General features: G+C 29.4%; 1 protein-coding gene across 2 annotated transcripts in view; it reads left to right on the top strand.

Annotated features, from left to right (window-relative positions):
* The window catches only part of LOC100212187 (transmembrane protein 43), a 66001-nt gene that overhangs the window by 30864 nt on the left and 13362 nt on the right, over positions 1 to 21775 (top strand). For both annotated transcript variants that reach the window (XM_065818273.1, XM_065818274.1), the window contains exons 6-10: positions 118 to 187; positions 3784 to 3854; positions 14250 to 14371; positions 19918 to 19995; positions 20356 to 20457. In XM_065818273.1, coding sequence (XP_065674345.1) covers positions 118 to 187; positions 3784 to 3854; positions 14250 to 14371; positions 19918 to 19995; positions 20356 to 20457 — 443 coding nt within the window. The remainder of the gene's footprint in view (positions 1 to 117; positions 188 to 3783; positions 3855 to 14249; positions 14372 to 19917; positions 19996 to 20355; positions 20458 to 21775) is intronic.

Here is a 21775-nt window from a genome sequence, read left to right on the forward strand (position 1 = left end):
TGTACTTAATTTATTTTTTTTCTTTTTGGATTTTTTATTTTTATTTTTAAATTTTCAAGATTTATAGCATTCAAATATTTTTGTTAAGAAATTAAACTAAATATCAACTTTGTTTAGCGAAAGAATGGCAATCTGAAATCATTAACAGTGGCAGATTTAATGTTCCAACATTGCATCAAAATCCAAAGTTTGTTTTTATTTTGTTCTTTACTTTATTGTTCGCTTTCTAGAACATTGAAGAACTAAATATGGAATTACTCTATGATAAGGTTGTTAATTCAAAAAATTTTGTTTACTCAAAAATTATTGGTAGCTTTACTAATAATATGTATATGGAATGAGGTGTGTTTTGTTTCCGCTGTTTCCGTATTTTTTTGTAATAGTTTATATAATATATTACTTTTAGAATGATTTTTAAAATTAGATTATTTATGCAAAAAATTTTTTATGAAAGTCACAGTTATATGCATTTTTTCATCAGTTTTATATGAAATCGAGGTTGCTAAATACAAATATAAAGTCCCTTTCTGTGCACTGTCAACTGTTCACATACAATTGTCAAAAAAAGTACAATTTTGAAATTTATAATATTAACTGAACATATTTGTAATTAACTGAACCTATTTGTAAACAACTCTCAAAAAGTTAAGTTATAAGTAACAATAACACATCAGCTATGATAATTATTCAATTGTTACTGTAGTTACCATTAATTGTCTAAAAAATCATGGACTAAGATTTTCTCTTATGCTGATTTGAGTCAACGCTGTTTTTTAGTTTTGCATTCAATACCTTAGGGTAGATAGAACATATATGTACTGGAAAGCTGGTGACTGCAAATCCAGTGCCTTAACAAATTGTTTGCCATGTCCGAGCTTGATATGCAAGGTTGATAGCAGAACCCTCTCTGCCAAATCAAGCTGTCACAATTGTATTTATTAGCAGTTAGCTCCTTGCGTGCAGGTCGTTCTTGAGTAAAGTAGTGTTAATTTGATGCTTTTTGTCCCAAATTTAGTGAACCCACTTATTGGCCAAGAAGCAAACCAATCATCTTTAAGTATCCGTATACATCTTATTGATATTTGTTGTAGTTTATTTTATCTGTAATATACCTGGAGAAAAAAATTAATGTTGTTGTAATCTTTCTTCAAATGCATCAAGTAACCACAGGTATAGATGTTGGTTTTCATTATGTGAAAGAATACATTTATATTAGAACTGTCAAACAATCACCATGCTCTATGCAGATGCAAGAATCCAATCACATGCATAGGCACATGCAAGAATCTGCAAAAATGCCATCAACATCTTGGCAAAAACATAAGCTATATAATAGCATAAGCCATGTTTGACATAAGATTGGTACTTTTTTCTGTATTTTGAGATCTTCCGCATTAAATCCAATAAGTTCTGTTTATCCATTTATTCACATGAGGTTGATGGAATGGGAATCAGTAACTCATGGTTATATGGGACTTGTAAAATTAATGATGGAATCACATAACAAATTATGTTAGCTTCAATCTATCCCTAATTTTAGTATATCTTATAATTTTAGTATATCACTATACAAAAGTAACAGTTAATAGTGTCGTTTTTTGGTTCTTCTAACATGCAAGGAACTGCAAAAGGAATGCTTTTTTGATCTGCCCACTGCCAAGTTGGAGCTTTAAGTCTTGAAAGGTAAACAGCAACATGGGATGTAAGAAATCATTTCAAAATGTTATCTTTTTCATATTGATATTGATTTTTGACATCAGAAAAGAAACCAATGATGGGTGAACCAACGATGGGTGAACCAATGGTTTTATATTCAAAAGATAACATTTGACACTTTGAAGAAATCCAGTTGTTGCATAAACATTTAAAGAAAATGTATCAAACAAAAGAGACCTTGATGTTGGTTTGATACATTAATGTTAGTTTGTAAACAGAGGTAATAGAAACCATTAAACTAGGCCCATCATCATGACACATAGCATATAAGATGCTTTAGATTATGGATCATTTTTTACCATCCCATTTAAAACTCCACCTGAATAAGCAATAATAAATAAGCAACAGTTGGTCTGATTTATACCTCAAAAACTAATTTTTCTGATGAATTTTCTTTACTTTTTTAATGTTTTTTTTAATACAAGATCAATGATTGTGGCAGAAATTAAATGCAGCTTTCATTTACTTCAAAGTACTAAAAAATCACAAAGTTGAACAAAGTTGGTGAAGGCAATGTAAACTTATTCTAAACAGTTATTTTCATAAACCTCTCTTTAAAATGCTTTGACTTAAAAATGAATTTACCTTTTTGCCGAGTTATTACAATGTTTTTATATTTTTTGTGTAATTCAATGTCAGGGAATTCAGAAAGCGAATTCATTTTATCTTTTATAATAAAATAATTAGACTGCTGATCCTCAAGCTTAGATTGGCAAAGAACTCACTTTGGTATTGGTAAACAAGAAAAAGGAACATTAAAAATACTTGGTGTACATAGTGGTTGCTAGATAGCCACCAGGAAGCTTAATCATTTCTGTATTTTCAGACTATTGTTTTTTTGGGAGTAAGCAAATATTTTGATTATTTGTTGAATAATCAAAAAGCCAAATGGGCTAATCATTGATAGCCATGATGAAAATTTCTGTAATCTTCCATGACCTATTCAGATATGAATTTAGTTTAAAATATGAAAATAGTCAATATTCAGACAGCCTAAATAAATTGGTTTTTGCTTTAGTTAATGTATGAAAAAAGTATTTAAAATCACCTTAAAATCTAGGAAATGTGACTAAAATTTAAAAATAGTTCACTTAAAGATTGCGTTCTAAAACATATTAAAAAGTTTTTTAAATTTAAAAAAATTTTTAAATTTAAAAAAACCGAGTTCGATCCCCATCACGTCCCTGGTAGTGCCGCGCTCAACTTGTTTCTCCGCGCAGCGGTATTGTTCGTCAAGGTTTGTGTTTTGGAGTTATAGAGTTGAGAGAGGGTTATAACCACTATTAAGTAGCCTCCTCATCTGTAGTGGCCTTCTCAGCCTTGAGGAGGTGAATAACAAAAAAAAAAAATTTAAAGGTGCATCAATGTGTTTGATTTAAACAATATAAAGAATTTTCAAATTATTTTACACAAAACCATTGTTTTATGCTTTTTAAATATACAATTCTAATATTTTTCACACCACTGTGTCCATATATATAAACACATAATTTTTTTTTTTTTTGCAAGAGAGAAACAAAATTTTTAAAAACAAGCAGAAGGAAATAGTTGGTTCACAAACACTTTCCAAAAAAAAAGATCTTGCCTGGTGCATTAAAGTTCTATGCGCTGAATGTTTCAGTTCATCAGCAGATGAAGTGGAATCTGATTCAAGAAAATGCAAAACCTTTTAATAAATATTATAGAAAATTAATAATAATTTTAAATATTATTTTAAAAAACCTTAAAAACAATCTTTAAAAGATTTAAAAGTTAATCTTTTAAAATGTCCTAGAATTTATTGCAGAAAATGTATCGTTAAAAATATACCAAAATATTGTTAAAATATATCCTTAAAAATATAGAATATTATATCTTTTCTAATATATATTCTAAAATTTTAGAAAATGTGGTATTATAAAACATATATTAAAAAAAATTTTAAAATTAAATGTTTTTTAAGTTCTGTTTAAGTTCTAATATGGGTTTCTGCAAGATTTATGTTTAATAAATGTATTTGTTAAAGATACAAATTTTTGAAGTAATTTTATAAGAAAATGTTTTTTCTTAGAGTTTTCTCTTTTTTAGTACATTTCCAATATCATCATTCAACAAAGAAGCAGATCCTGTATTTTTGGGATCATTTCGACTTAGTAAAGGTTTTTAACATTTTTTAGTAATCTTTCATAAATAATATATTTTGTAAACTTTTACAAACAACTGTTTTATTGTAATATGATAAAATACTTCTAATAATTGAGGCCTAAATTAAGAGTCTGGGGCTTCATTCTTTATTTTAATCCTGGATTATTAAACCTTAGACCTCCTTAATTTAGACCCTTTCTTTGTCCACTTGTTTTTAAATGCTCAGTAAAAACATTTACATTTATCTTATTTACATTTTACATATGTAGAATCCAACAAAACGAGCCTCAATAGCCTTGTTTAGTCTGGGGCATCTTATCATCTTTAAAACAACGATTTAAAAAAAATTTGGAAAAGAGCAACCTCCTTTACTGCAATGGTATTTGTTCTAGTAATATGTTCAGTAGTTTGATTCAGTTCCATTAATTTATCTAATCATTTGTTGCAGTTATTTGTTCCTGTAGTTTGTTCCAGTATTGCTTAGGGTCATGCAGTATCTATAAGTTAACTATTAATTAAAATATTAAACAAAAAAACCCATCATCACCAAAATGTTTCAATGTATCTTTTGCAAATATGTGTGGTCTTTAAAGTAACTAATCACCATTGAATCTTACCTCTTGCAAAAATCATCTATTTTCTCTTTGTGATTTTGAATCACAATTTTTTAATCACCTACTTACTCTTGTGACCATTTTAAATTTGGTTTTTTAATTTTCAGTGTTGTACCAACAATTTAGTTAATACCTTTTATTAAAGTTTTTCTTCCTCTCCTAATTTCCTCTGCTGTTTACCTAGCGCATCTTGATTGTGCAGCCCGGTAAAAATATTTAACTTTCATATCTTTCAAATGGCTCTGATAGCTAATACGTTTTTTCATTTCCTTTTTGCATTTTTGCATGGAGTTCTTCACAACAAATATTACCACAACCTCTTGCAAATGCTACCATTTATTCTTTTAATAACATTCATTTTAAAAATATTTGCTAGCGGTTTCAAGAGCATGTGCATTTATCTGATGTGATGGAACAAGAGCAAGTGCAGTTATCTGCTGTAATGGAGCAAGTGTCAAGTTACCTGCTATGTTAGTTTGTTTTAGTTACCTATAATTGAAGCACTAGTTGTAAAGATATATCTTAATGTATATAATGTTCAACAATAAAATAATGTGTGCTCTAACTATAAAGTTTATGTTTAGCAAAGTTAGGTTCTACAACAGTAATATATAATATACAGCTAACAAAAAAGTGACAATTTTATTTCATCATAATTTTCCTTTAATAATGTTGCATTTTTTGACTTACTGGACTTTCAGTCAAGGTGCATTAGTATCAGTTAGTGCACCTGTATCAGTCAAACAGTATGGGGTCTGAGTGTGACTCAAAATGGTTACATACTTGGCCTAAGCATCTACTAATGTATGGATTTACCTTTTTACCATGAAATCAGAATCCACTGATTATTACTATTTTATATACTTATTTTTTGTCACTCAATCACTTTTCTTTTTATTCTTTATTATTTTCCTTAATCCAATTCTTTTGATGCTGTTTTGAGATCAAATTGACTTGGCCTTTTTTTTAGATAAATTTTCTTTTTCAGTCAATATTATTATTATTGATGGCTTTGATGCTTACTGATTGGCATGGCTTTATTACCATTTTTGGCATTAGAGCTTAATTTTTTTTTATTCTTGATATCTTACTCTGATAGTTAACTTTATGTTTTCTTGACAATTACTCTTACTATTTGATTTGTTTCTTCGATTGTCTCTGACTCTAGCTTGATTGTCTTGTCTCTGACCCTAGCTTGATTGTCTTGTCTCTGACCCTTGTGTTCAGTTTATCTTTGTTCTCCTTTAGGTGTTTAAGATTAAGCTATTGTCTCACCAAAACTCTCTTCTACTTCTTGTTTATCAGATTTTTCCACTGCTTACTATTGCCGTTAGGCTGACTGGAATTCCTGTGATATTTTTTTGCGGGCCAATTTTTTTTGTCACTTTAAAGTAAATTGCAGCTCCTTTATAATCTTGATAATAGCCATGGAAACTTTAATTTCTTCTCTTTGTTTTTTCTTTGTCAAACTCTACTCCATGGTTTTCTTCTTGTGCAGCTGCTAATTCTAATTCATTCATTCAATCTTTTCATTGTTTTCATTCATTTCATTTATATTTTCCACAAAAAGTACTAAGAACTAAGTTTCTGACTAAGAAATGTCTTTTTATTATTGCAAGGAATTTTTCTTTTGTATACATCTTCACTTCCAACAAGGCTGCAAGTAACCACTAATTAGAGTTGGAAGTTACTGGAAGAGAAAAGATGAAGGTTGTAGAGCAAGATAACAATTGACAGACAACTTAAAGGATTGAAAATTATATGAATCAGGTAAGCAAGATGAAGGAAGCGAATTCAAAAGAACTGATATTTGAGGAAAAGAACTAGAGGGATAAGAGTTTTTGGAGCATTTAGGAACAGTCACAGTAAAAATATGAGACTTGATTGAATGAATTTTAATAGATGACACAAGAGACATTAGTTCTTTAGAGCAGTGCCCATTATAGTAATTGTAGAAAAAAGAAAGATAAGCAACATTACAACGATGTGATAATGGTTGGAGGTTGGCTGCAAGAGCAGGTCCAACTATGTTTACAATGCGCTTTTGCATTTTGTCTAAAAGAGAAAGGGCATTATTAGAAGATCTGCCCCAGATACGGCAACAGCATTCCATATAAGGCCGGATTTGAGATTTATAGAGATAGAGAATAGAATCTGGAGTAGTAACAGGTATGCTGTCCGAGCCACAAGCTGTAGAAGAGTCTAAGCAGGAAATCACTTTAGATACAGAAGCTGGAGTGATACGAATATAAAGCAATGGATCAACCTGTTTGACAGCAATATCGGGTATTACGCAACTAGTGGAATCAAGAGATGATATTGATGAAAAGTTCTTAGCAAACAATGCAGCTTTATCTTTAGGTCAGGTGACAAAGTCTGAACTATATAAGAGAGGTGGAGTTACAGATTTGCCCTTATTATTAATACTATTAAAGATTCTCCAGTCACGAGAGCCTAATTTTTGTGATGAAATACGAGGTTTTATGACCTGAGAATATCGGGCTTTGGTGTTAGACAAAACCTTTTTAATATGGTTTCTAGCAGTAATAAACAGACATCTGTTTTCTGGAGAATAGTTTTGCTGATAGATATGGAAGTAATGGTTTCAATTAGAAATTGCAGCAGCACAATGTGAGGAAAACCATGGAGAAAAATGAGGCTTGACCTGGAATCGTTGAGAGGGAATAAAAGATTCCATGCTAGCCTGAATCCACAAAGTTATATAAGAAGTACATTTATCAACAGGAGGATGAAAGATTTCTACCCAAAGGCCATCACAAAGAAAATCACGGAAAGAGTCCCAGTCAGCCTTAAGGTAGTTGTAAGAGGTATGATGGTAGGGGGATTCAGTTGATGAAGAAGAATGAGATAATAGTTTTAGAGAGATCAAACTGTGATCAGAATAATAGTTTTAGAGAGATCAAACTGTGATCAGAAGCACCCAAGGGTGAATGTGGAGAAACACTGACTAAGATCAGAAACAAGACATTAGTTGAGTAGAGAAGGTAAATGATTCGGGTTGTCTGAAAAGTGATTTGGAAAATTGACTATTTGAGTTAGAGATTGAAAAAATTGCAAAAGTTGAGGGCCTTAACGGCAGCAGAGTCACTGACACTAGAGCCAAGCCATTCAGTGTGATGACCATTAAAGTCACCAACAACAACAATATTGGCTGATGGATAAAGAGAGGGGGCTTGGTCAATTTAATCAGAAATAACATCAAAAAGAGTACAGTCTTGAGATGAATGAGAGCGATATAGAACAAAGAAAAAAAGTGATAGAGTGAAGTGGTGCTAAACGAAAGCACATAAAAGAATAGTCTGTGGATTCAAACCTAGTTTCCTGACAAATGGGTGATTTCTTACAAATGTAAATGCCCAGGCCAAGCATGTGACTATTGGAATCTTTACGAATTAAAGGAAGATAACCATCAACACTAAGATCACAAGATGAGACAGCTGAACTCAAATTAGTCTCACAAAGAGCAAGTAGGTCTGGTGAACTTTGCAAGAGATAAGACTCAACAGAAGAAAAGTTACTTTGAAGACCACGAATATTAGTGAATGGTTTAGAGAACATGGAGATGACAATGGTTTTTTGTGTTTTTTAGTTTTTGGTACTTTATTCATTTTTAAATTTGTTAAAGAACTTGACTCAAAGCATAGACAGTACTCAGTCCACTATTTAATAGCCCAACCAATTGCCTCATTACTATTAATAAACCCTAGGCTGTAACAAAAGGCCTCGAACGAGGCCTCGGCAATGCATACCAAAAGTACAAACAGGGACACCATCCATGCGCAACATGACACTGTTAATACTTTGATATTATTCAGCTGTTGATGGAATCAGCCTCTCTGAGAGCTACCACAGATTTCGGGAAACCTGGCTACCAGCCGGCCTCAGAACCATAAAACTGAGTTTTAGAGCTGTACCCTCATTAGGGGATTTGGTTCTCTTGTACTACTGCTATCATTATAATAAAAGTGTTCTAATTTCCATTAGATTGAATCAATGAGACAAGCACTATTGCTCTTGACATGTTAAAGATTTTCTATAAAATCTTCTTTGGTCTTCATTGTAAGCTTTATATGGTGTATCTCAGAAATTTTAAAATACATGAATCATTTCTAGCTATAGTGTTGAAGCTTTTTTTAATTTGCACCTCTCTGTGTTGTTTCTCTTCTATATTAATGATCTTGCAGATATCTTACCTCTGTGGCTATTTGTTGACGACACGACTATTTACCCCAGTTTAAAAAAAAGTAATTTATTTTTTAATTAGAATGTTGAGTTTTTGAATATGTATAAATTATATTTCATTTAATGAAAAGCTTTTGCAATTTGATTATAGTTTGAATTTAATTTGTTTTTTTTTTCCTTTAATAAATTTTTTTTTTTAAATAATTATTTTCAGTAGTTTTTATGCTTTAGTTATATTTTAAGGTCTAGTTTAATAATTAGAAAAGGCAGGTTTCATCTCTTTAACTTTCATAAACTTCTTTGCCAAAAGTGCAAACACTCAACATCATCTTTGATACAATAGTAGTTAAAATCTCAGCACACTGCTCTAATAATTTTGTATATAAATCTATAAAATATCAAAGAATTACCACTTGGAACAACCTCCTTTATGAACTAATAAAGCTTTCCATTCAACTTCAACCTTTAAAACCATTTTTATTGACTTCTTAATAAAAAAAATGCATTTTGTATTTCTATAATCACATTTTTTGTCATTATTGTTTCTTTCCATTGTTAATAATATTAGTATTATTACTTTTAACTTACTTAAACAACTTTAAATGTACTTTTATCACTACTATTAACATTATTTTTAATATTATTATTGTTATTATTATTACTGTTATTATTATTATTATTTTTGCTGTTGTATTATACTATTCTTATAATTATTATTGTTACTATTATTGCTGTTGTTTTTGTTGTTGCTGTTGTTGTTGTTAATAATGCTGTTATTATTATTTTCATCATATTTAATATTTATTAGGGTGGTCCTTATTTTTGAAGTGTGAAAATTTCATTGTCTGAACCCCTAGCTATGTCCTAATATAAAAATAGTTCAGGCTAAGTGTGAGCAGGATTGATCAATATTTTCAGATGGCTCAACAAAATTTAGTTTTTTACAAATTTCGGGATATAAGACTTTTGCGTAAGAACCCAAAAGTGACAAAATGTTCAGTTATTTTTGCAAAATGAAGCCATTTGAAACTAACTATAAATAAAATTAATATATGTAAATAAACAGATCTCAACTAATGACTAAAAATAAATATTTTTTGTTAGTAAGTATTATACATAGTTGAGTATAATATAATAATAATACTAATAGTAAATATAGTTACAATTTTTTAATAAATGTATAGATAAATGAGCTGTTGAAATATTTTGTTATAAATTATATAAATTATTGTTAGCAAAAATCTTAAAAATCTTGTACAAGTTCTGCATCTTGCAAAAATCTTGTACAAGTGCAGCCATCTTGTATCTACTGCTAGTGTTTTGATCAATATTTTAACAATAACAATTTTTTTGTATTTTAAAACTAGCGAAGAATTCACATATCTCAGAACATCATTAAAAGGTGAATATGTAAAATGTATTTTATAAATTAGGAATTTGTAGTTTTGCATGTTGTGTAAAATGTAAAAAGTTTTTATTGCATTTTGTGCACTGTTGTAATAAAATATAAAAACTAAGAATGAGCTAAAATGTAATAATTTATTTTGTTTTTATTAACTACAACTACTACTTAATCTTATGACATTTTTTCAAAATACAAATCGGGTAACCAGGTTTAAAACTCTTTTAAGGGGAAATAATTGAAACAATACCTGCCTGATACCTGCTTGGAAACCTTGTTTTGAGAAAACCGTTACCCTATTTAACCCCAAGTACATGGGATGAGCTCTGTTGGGCAGGGGCGTTCAAATACCTGACAGAATTTATCATACACAACATACCTCAAAAATTAACAATTATTAAATTATCAATAATAACAAATATCTAATTTTAAGATAAATTTTCATTAAATTAAGATGCCTTTATGTTCTCAAGTTTATCTCTTTAGCCCTACAGAGGGGATCTAAGGTAGCAAAATGCCATCTGGGAAGCAAGTTCTTGCGCATTTTCTTCATCTGCGCAATGTTCTGAAAGAAGATGTCCAAAAAGCAGCAACCCACACTATTGAGAGAGTGGAAAATTTTTGGTTTCAAGCAATTATTCTATGAGTGGAGGGGCCTTAAAAATAACAAGAGCCGCGAGACCAAAACACAACAAGTAAATGAAACTGCATTTTCAGCCACAATTAAGAAATTGTTTGACATTGCACATTCTGAAGCCATGTGGCCTATTATAAATGAAGAAGAGAAGTTTTTCCTGGAATCTCTGCGAAAGAAAAGAAAACCTGGTTGCATGTTAGGAGAAGACCAGGTGTTGTTGCAGCAACAACAGAAGCAGATCGAGGAAAATGAGAACGTTAAAAAAAGAACGCATCAATCTGAATTTGAGAAAAATTCTTTGCTAGAAAAGGTATTGTTGGATAGCAGCAGCAATGCTAAATCAGACAAAAGGCAGAGTGAAACAGAAGATCAGGATCTATTTCTAGCTACATATAGGACATTACTCCACCACCAAAGAAATAAGGATGCCAAATCTTACTATCACCACAACTAGCAGCAATGCTCAATCGAAATAGACTGAGCAACTGGGCTGTCATAATGTTTGTATTCCAGACTTAAGGGGCTCTAGGACATGATGCTGAATTTTTTGCTCTGAAGAGATTAATCATCCATTTCAATTGTCATAAACACAGACAGGAAGCCACCTCCAGAAAAATTAAAGATTTCAAGCCTAACAAGGCTCTTACAGTGCACTAGGATGGCAAACTGATGATTGATCTGACTAGAACGATGGAGGTCTACAGGTTGCCAATTCTTGTCACAACAATGGAGTGTACAAAGCTTTTGGATATTCCAAAAGTTTTTGGTACTAACAAATAAACATGTTTTTACATATTATATAATATGTAATTTGGTAGGGATCTTTATTTTGTAGGTACTGGTCAATCAGAAGCACAAGCGGCACATAATGCCTCACGAAAATGGGAACTGGAAGAGTCTGTATAATGTGATTCAATACAACCAGCTCCAACACTGGTTGATTTTCTGGTGCTTGCGTCCTTCTTGAACAGCTACTGGGGTGGCTTCTACTCCACTTTGGTTGTCACCATCACATCCTGGAACTCGTATAGGCTGCTGCTTTTGGTGTGTGTATGGGATTAAGTAAAGCTCTGGAAATTCTCATCTTCAAACGCTTTCAAGCACAGTGGCCATCCATGATAAAGACAGTTAGTAAGATGCCTTCTCAGACGGTGTCACTTGAGCTGAACTCTATGATGTCAAAGATGAAATTATACTTTTCTGTGAACAGCAGCTAAAAGATCATCAGCCACGAGATGACTAATGTGAAATGCTCAATCTGATGCTGATTCTGACCTGGTCCAATGCATCAAGCTTGCTAGATGGCAAAAGTCATCTACAGCATCAAAGATTGGATTTTTTGAAGTTAATTCAAGCTAACATTGCGAGAGTCTTGGGGTCTCCAACACATGAATATGTTCCTGGCTAAAGTTTATATAAAGTTTTGGTTTTTGGTACCTCTGGCTTCAAAAGCAGCCAGGAACGATTTGCAACTTCAACTACTTCATGACTACCCCGATCGGGAAATCAGAACAGTGACATCATGAATGCTTGTGATACACCTTTGGTATCTATTGGAGGATTTGATTCTCTTTTGCCTCTTTAATCCTGAGATAGATTTCAACACAAAGCGTCAACTTGTTAAAGGATCCTCAGAGAAAGAAGGAGAAGAGGAACCCTTAAAATGTGTCCAGGTGGATTTGGCTAGGGTACAACAACAAACTCTTTTTGATTTTGTTTCCAAGAAAAGTAGGAAAATATTTGCTACTTTTGGCATGCCAGATGCACTTTTAGGTGAAGATCTGGAAACATGGAACAGCCAAGATTTTAAGGCTGCAGAGACAATTATGAAATCCCAAGCAGTAACCAATGACCATGCAGAAAGAGGAGTTGCCCTGATCCAGGATGCAGCAAAGCCTAGTCAATTCAAGAGCTAAGAACAGCTGCAGTATGTTGTTCAAGTTATTGAAGAAAACCGGGCAAACTTTCCTAATGTAAAGAAATCCATTTTACTTCAAAATTAATTCATTTTAAATGTGTCAACTATTCTAGTGTTTTTTAATGGTTTCTTTTAAAAAGTCTTTTAGTTATAGTAGTTCAGATTTTCATTTTTTTGCTGTTTGCTTTTTGAAACCAAAAAAATATGCTGTTTTTGGTTTAAGCTACGCTTAAATATTGTTCAATGGAGCTCATTTTTTGCCTGAATTTTTTTTGTATGTATTGGAACTAAATAAAGGGGTCAGACAACAACTTTTTAAAACTTAAAATTTTAAGGTCTTTTAAGGACCACCCTATTATTTATATGATATATTACTTAGATATTTACTTTATATTTGTACTTTTACTATTTGTAAAATTCCTTGAAATGTTGCAACCTTATTTCAAAATATATTTAGTTTGGTTTTCTACAAATACTCTTATGATTGTTGTTGAAGGCTCATTGCTTGTTCCATCAACACCATTCACATACAACTCATCATTTAACATTGTTATCCTTTTTTTTTTTGTAATTGTTTTTTTTATTTTCAAGAAACTTTAGTTTCCACAATTATTGGTGCTTTTTAATTCTCTCTTATCTTCATGTTTTTCTAACTCATAGAATTTACAGTTTTTTAGTCTTTTGCCAACCAGTTTCTAATACTTTAATGCCCTTCATAGCTTTTAATTAACTAAAATAATGGCTACTTCCAGTCTTATTGGAAGTGATATTGTTTAAAAAATAAAAAAAGTCAGAGGAGGTGATATGAATAAAATAATTTTAATAATAAGTTGGGCATGACACTTATTTACTTTGTTTCAGGCAAATTTTTCTTTTTCTGGTACATCTGTTAAGATAAAAGTCCTTTCCTTTTTTGGGCCAATTTTTTCAATACTTGTGGTGTTGAAAAGTCCAATACTGGCCTAGTGCTTTAAACGTCCAATACTGGCCTAACGCTTTAAAATTCTTTAAAAATTTTTTGTGGGGAGTCCTAATGTTAAATTTAGAAATAAAATGAAAAGAAACTTTATTTTTTTAATAATTCAATAATTATTAAAAAGCCGCAAGCAACAGCTTGTGATCAAAATTAGAAATAAACAAGCTGCTGTCAATGACGCGCTAGCAAAAAAGTTAAATGACTGAAAACATATGCTAAATAATAAGATCCTTGATTTATACTCTAATTTAGCATGCCGGTATGGATAATTATAAAATAACAAAAATAATCTATGAGCAACAGTAGAAGAATGTTTCTTAAAACTCAAATGTTCCAACAAGCCCCAATTACAATGTACCAACAAACTTCCATTTAATCAGTTCATTTTTTAGTGATTTAATTAAGCCACATTAAATAATACTCAGATGTTATTTTTATATGTAAAGTTCTCTGAAATTTGCACAATTTATTTTACTTTTTCCTTCTTTTTGACAAATAAAAACAATAAATGAAATTAACAAAAAAAATATATATATATTTCTTTCTGTTTTTAACAATCATACAATAAAAATACATAATATACAATACATATTAATAATAATATATATATAATAATCATACAATAACAATACAAATGATTTTTGTTTTGATGGCTTTAGGGTTGTTAGCTCAAATAAATACTTTTCATCAAATTAATTTGAAAAAAAAGCCAGATCATCGTGAAGATTTACATTTGTTAGATAATTACTTTTATAGAAGCACTGACCCTTATCATGCACAGGTTAAAATTAAAATTAATTTATTTAAAGTTAATTGATATTTATTTAAAATAATAAAAATGTTGAATTTTTCAAATTAGATTATGCAATAATGAATACAATAATATAAATAATGAGTTTATAATAATTGTCTATTTTTTATTGTCTATTTTTATTAATTGTCTATTTTTTATTGTCTATTTTTTATTAATTGCCTATTTTTTATTGTTTATTTTTTACTAATTGTTTGTTTTTTATTGTCTATTTTTAATTAATTGTCTATTTTTTTTAGGTAAAAAAAATTTGTGATTAAATACATAATTTTTTAATAAAAAGATTGCAACTTGGATAAAAACTTTAGGAAGTTGAAACTATTTTTTACTACATTTTATTTAATTTTATTAACTTTATTTTTTGTTGGAGAATAAGTTTGTATTGTTTTTATCAAAGACTTTTATTTAAACAAAAATCAATATGTAAAATAATAAATAACCATTTAAGGATTTGTTGTTGCTGTATACAACTTCCTCCCATCCATTAACTAATTTGTTGATGCTGTTTTGTCAAAAGTTGTTCACTCTGGTATCAAAAAAGGTGCTGTGTCAGTTTTAAGGTTCTCATGTTGTTGAATGTTGTATACTAAACAAGACTAAAGTTTTAGTCTTGTTTAGACAGTCAGGGTGTTATGCATGAACATATTTTTAACCGCGTTTTTGTGGTATTGGGAATTTTATTAAAATTGTCCTGTTACTTCAAAAAAAAGATATATGAGGCATAATTCCTCGCACAGTGATCAGGAATAACCTAAAATTAGGCCAAAATTAATTTTTTTAAAAATATTTAAAATTGCTGAAAATTTGCTCAATGGTGTAAAAAAAGTAGACAAGGAAAGAAGACAAACCTTGAAACAGGGTCAAATATGGTTGGGGGGGGGTTGAGGATATTTTTTTTGTAAAAAAAATGTAATCAAAAAATAAAATTTCAACTAATTCATTTCTATCAATCTAAATTCTGTCTTTAATAACTAAATAAAGTTGATGTTTAGTAATCTTTATATTCATTTTATACATAAGTGAAAGAAAACTTTTGCATATATATATATATATAAATATATATATATATATATATATAAATATATATATATATAAATATATATATATATATATAAATATATATATATATATATATATATATATATATATATATATATATATATATATATATATATATATATATATTTGGTTGCTTTTAAACATAAATTAATGTTTAAATTTATTATTTCAGTATTTTTTTATACCATTAGAATTATAAGATACTTTATTAGAATAGTTAGCTAATAACATTGTTTAAATTGGACTACTCAAAAAACTAAATTTTGGCCAAATTTTAAATGTTTCTAAATCACTGTGCATTGGGCTGGCTAACACCCTCATAATTTCTGAGCAAATGATAATATAACATAATTTAACTTTTTCTCACACATAGTATTTCTAACTTTTTTTTAAAAAGACCTCAGCTTTTTCTATTAGCTTCATAGCTTCATACCACTTATTATTACATACTGCTTTTTTTGCTTGATATTTTTCAAAGCAATAGATATTTTCCAAAGCAATAGATAATTTCTAAAACAAACAGATATTTTGGCAAAATCCTGATTCAGTTTTTTCACCTTTTATAATTTTTTTGTATTTAAGCATAAAAAAATTTAGATTTTTATTTCATTGATACTATATTAACAATACTATATTTTGATCAAAATTAGAAGTTATCATTTGTTATCATGTTACAAATGATAATCTGTATGATAACAAATTATTATCATAACAAATTATTATTTGTAAAATGATAACATATTATTACACTATGTAACTCAATTTTTGTTCCTGGCTTCAATGTGTTATATTTTAATTGCTTATGTTAAAAGTATGTGAAAAAATGACTTCAAAAGCACAAACTTTAACGCGACAATAGCCCAAAGAAAACTCGTTTTTTTGTGAAAATAAAACGATTTTTTTTTATTTTCGTCATTATGATCAGGTAAAAACAAAAATTGCACAAAGAATAGACAAACACAGTTGGAAACTACTCAACAAGGTTCAGAAATATTTAGATTTTTTATGTTTACGATTGTACTGTGAATCACTCTTTCTAAGTTGCCCCTCAAATGTAGTTTCCTCATCATGTTTTGATTATACTGTCCTTGGGGAAAATATTTAATGATTTATATATCTTGATGAAATTGCTCTCCTTGCTCCTCGGAGTAAGCGCTCATGTTCTCTTTGAATTTGTTGAGATGCGAATTAAGGATATGGACTTTCAGAGACATTCTGCATGCCATTTTAACATTCATTATGAGAGTCTGCACCAACTCCACATTGTTTTCAGCTTTGTGATTACCGAGGAAGCCCTGAACAACTGCAATGAAACTGCTCCAAGCTGCTTTCTTCATCCTGTTCAACAGCTTTGTGAAATCCTCACATTTTATGACCTTCTTGATCTGTGGTCCGACAAATATACCAGCTCTGACATTTGCCTCAGACAGCTTTGGAAAAAGATCTTGGAGGTATTGAAATGCTGCTGACTTCTCATGAGCAGTGACAAATTGCTTAGTGAGACCTAACTTGATGTGCAGTGGTGGCACAAGATAGTTATTTCCATTGTGAAGCAACACAGCTTTTAGGCTCTGGGATAAACTGTCTATGAGTAGGTGCCATTTAATAGGATTACATGGGATACCTTTAGATTAACATAGACCAGCAACATTGTTGCAGAAGCACAGTCCATCACATTGGCTGAAGAAGTTGGAGAAAATAATTCTGTTTGAGCCTGAATATCAGAAGCTCAGCATTCAATTTTGTTAGCCTGAGGTCCTGAATTAAATTGTTCACGTCTTTCTGCTTTGGGAAGTACGGCTTTCTATCCCCAACTGAATTGTAGTCCATATCTCCAGTATCAGCCTTGCTATCTGACTTGCTGCTGTCTCCTCAAGATGGCCGATGCTGCCTAGACGGAGTCGGAAAAGGCAGATCAGGGCTGTGTGGTACTAGGGTGATGGAAGAAAGTATGTTTGGATAAATGATCTGAGAAGCATTTTTTGGTTTATTATGCACAAGTAGCAATTGCTTGAGTGGTCCATCCGCTTTTGCCAAATTCGTAAGGTAGCAAACTTCATGGCTCATCTTTCTCATCCTTACCAACCTGTAACATAGCACATAATAATACATAATAATTATAATAATTTGAGGACAGGAAATTTCAAAGTATAGAACGATTTCAAGATAGAATGTATTTGTCTACAATACACGACTTATGATAAATTACAACTCTTTGAAATGAACTAGATCTAAAACATTGAAATTTTATGAAAATAAGTCATACATCTAAGCTAGAAGCTTAGATGTATGACTTATTTATTATCAATCAAACATCTAAGCAAGAAGCAACTGTTCAGTTTACCTTCAAGTGTGTTCTTGCAATATTCGCATGTGAAATGCGGTGCCTAAAATTTGTCTTGGTCCCCAACTTCGATGTTGGAGTATGTCTTATAGGCCTTGCACATTATACAACTTGCTTACACGGAATACTTTTTTGCTCTTTATGAATTTTCGTCTTTATGAATTGTCCGCACAGGTAACAGAATGAATCAGCTGGATGCAAACAACCTCTTGATGCCATATCAAATAAATAACTTCTCTTTCATTACGAATCATTATCCTTTCAGTGTGCAATAACATGAATTGGAATCTTGGTTTGACACACTTGTGCTTTTATACTTGTACAGCTACTTTTGAAACATTAAAGAGCGTTCTCGAAAGTTCCAGATGTTTTTAGAATGTTCTAGAGTGTTTAGGAGAACTGTAGATCATCTGGACAACTCTAGCAGTTCAGGATTATTATAGGGAAAAGCTCGGCATTGAAAGCAAATTGAGAATTTTCTCAAAAGCACAGGGTTTTTCAAATTTCATTGTCCCGGTCACAGAAGCAAAGTTTTTCTGGAATAACAGCAATTTCCTTTCTATTCTAGACCTAACAGGTTAGGAAAACACACTTTAAAGTTAGTCTTATTTGTAACATGATAACAAATTATTTGTAACATGATACCAAATTATCATTTGTAACATGATAACAAATTATTAGTTTTAAAATGGTTACAAATTTATCAGTATTATTTATAAAATGTAGCCTAAATTTTGGTGTGCATTAGTAGTTTTTAAAGGATAGCAAGTTTGGTAGTAAAGCACACATCTAAATTATTTTACAGTGCGCAATTGAACTCACATGATATTAAATTTAGGTGTGCATGTGTGATTGTACAATTCCTAACCATTATTATTTGTAACATGATAACAAATTATAAGTTGTAAATAAGTATGCAAGTTTTTATTCTGAATATAAAATTAAAAAAAGATACTTTAAAGCTGCGCTGAAAGACTAACAAAGCAACATTGTAGCTGGTTTTGTATTTTTATTTCTAATGTATGTATTTTAGTTGTTCAAACCTAACATGTAAATAATGGTATGAATAATAGCAAATAATGTATCAAATATGTTAGCTAGCAAATAGTGTATCAAATATGTTAGTTGATTTTAGCTTTACATATCAAATCTGTTCTTTTTCGCAGAAAATAAATTTGTGATATGTTTTAAACACAAAACTTCTCAAGAATTTTATATATAAAGATAACTACTTTTTTTAACTTTTTTTAAAACATTGTAAAACATAGAAAGCACTTTAAGATTAAAAAAATGTAAAATGCTTGTAAGAATAAAAATCAATCTGAAAAAAAAAATTCTGATTTTTTAATAAGTTTCTGAAAGCACGAATATTTTTAATTGTTATATAATAAATATTATGCTAAATTTTATTATATGGATGATATAAAATAAAATCTAGGATGAAATATAAGCGACACAGTAGAAAAAACAACATTTGGTATAGATACTTTATTCATAATTGTGTACAATTAAGATTAAAACTAATATACTTAATTTTTCCTTACTTTTATATTTCATTAAAGTTTGCTTTCCTGTCTTATTTGTTAGATAAGGTGGTGCAGATTTTTTGAATATATATTTAGCTGAAAAGCATCATTATTTCATATGATTTTGTTGGCATAGAAATGTTATTGATTAAGTCAAAAAAACTTTTATCGCCATTTTTTAAACTAATTTCCAGAGAATTTCTTGAATTTCAGATCCATAGATTAGCTCTCAAAGAAGGTATCTGGGATTAAAAAACTAATGAAAATTGTATTAAACTTTTATTGTAACTTTTTTTTAATTTTAAGTTTTGAAATTAAAAAAAAGTTTTTTTTTTCTTAAATTTTTGATAAAAAAATCTTATAAATAATCGTTTCTTTGTTTAAAAAAATGTTCTACCATGTTTGTTACAGCGTAACAAACATGGTAGAACATGGTTTTTTCAAAAAAAGATCTTGATAATGACAATAGTCGCTGATTAAAATCTGAAAGTTAAAAATAGGAGTTGAGATTTTTTGTCCATTTAATCTTGATCTTGGCCCACTGCGCATTGGTTATAATATTTACTTCTTTGTCTAATATTTTAAAGGTTGGAGATATACGTGTATCATTTACATACTCTGGACTCAGTGGCGAATTGCATCAAGAACATGGAAATCAAGCAGAGGTTACATATTTCTTTGTGTTTGTAATCTTATTTAAAGAATATATATATATATATATATTATATATATATATATATATATATATATATATTTATATTTTCAATATATATATATATATATATATATATATATATATATATATATATATATATATATATATATTTATATTTTCAATATATATATATATATATATATATATATATATATATATATATATATATATATATATATATATATATATATATGTATATATGTTTACATTTATGACTCGATTCATTATCTATTCAGACAGAAAAACTTTGTTAATATTATGGTATTGTTAAACTGTTTTAATTAATTTTTGATTTTATTCTTAATTGAAGGTGTCAGTGATAGCCCAACAAAATGGAAACTTTCTATCATCATACCAAACCAATGCAGGTGACCGATTGGAAATACTTTATCCAGGAATAAAATCAGCTAAAGTAAGTTTAGGGTAGAGCATATAGGAACACTTAAGAAACAACTTATATATATACTTATATATAAACTTATATATATGCAGATAAACTTATCATTGTTAACATGGTTTTTTTAAGTTTCCTAAAATTTATTGATATAAGATAACGGAAAAACAAAAAAAAATTATAAAAAGGAGTTAAGACAACCAAGGTAACGAAACTTTAGACTAGCAAAATTTCTACATTTTCCAAGTGGGTGGGCCAAAGCGGGACAGTTAAAAAGCAGCATTTATTTGTTGATTGTAAAGCTTTGAAAGTGATAAAAAATGAAGACATTTTATCATTTAAACATGTTCATTAAAATCTCAAAAAAGTAACACACCTATACAAATTACACGCCCTTACACCCATACAGCACAAAAAAGAAATAACTAAAATTAAAAAAACTTTTTGTGTTTTATTATAAAATACTCTTAAACAAACTTAAGAAATTGTTTTAAAATTTAGGTAGGGGAAAAATAGTATATATTAAATTGGTTACTACTACTAAATTTAAAATTATACAAAAAATATTATGAATCACATAAATCAGACAAAAAATATCCTGAAACTATTTGGTAACATTTTTTATGAGCTGGCTTATTAGCAATATGCCAATGTAGAGCAAATTTAAATAAGCCATATGTATCAGCAGCTTTTCGAAATCTAAGTTCCTTTTTATTCACAGCTAAAACTGCATTTCATCACATTTTGGATGGTTAATCTTTCTTACCATCCAATTTCTTACCATCGTTGTTTACATTAAACACTATTAATAATTGAATTAAGTTAATAACAGTCTGTTAATAACATAATAATCTTTCTTTTTATTACTAATATTGCTTTTCTAAATAATGAAAATAATATTTTAGATTCAAAATAAAATCACCTAACTGTAAACAAAATGATACTAATATAGTCAATTATATAAATAACTTGTTGTCCCGATATGCCCCATATAAGTCGTTTTACAGAAATAAAAACTATTCAAAAAGTTCAATTCCAGGTATTTTTTTAAACCAGATTCTAAAAGAAGATAAAAAATACTGTCTGAAAAATATAAACATTTTAAAAATGAAGCAAATTAGCAATAGCTCAAGATAAATCTTTTGTCGTTGTATCGCTTAAGAAAATACGCAAATTTTGTTTTTCGCAAACTTACTGATGCATTTTGGTACTTTTAATGCATTTTGGTATTTCTAAAACAAATTTTTTTTTACAATAACAAAGCACAATAATTTAAAATGTTTTATCAAAAAAAAAATTTTAAAATTTTTTTTTTTTAGCTGAGATATAAGACTTC

The sequence above is a fragment of the Hydra vulgaris genome, chromosome 14 (genome assembly GCF_038396675.1).
Source record: "Hydra vulgaris chromosome 14, alternate assembly HydraT2T_AEP".
Taxonomy (NCBI): domain Eukaryota; kingdom Metazoa; phylum Cnidaria; class Hydrozoa; order Anthoathecata; family Hydridae; genus Hydra; species Hydra vulgaris.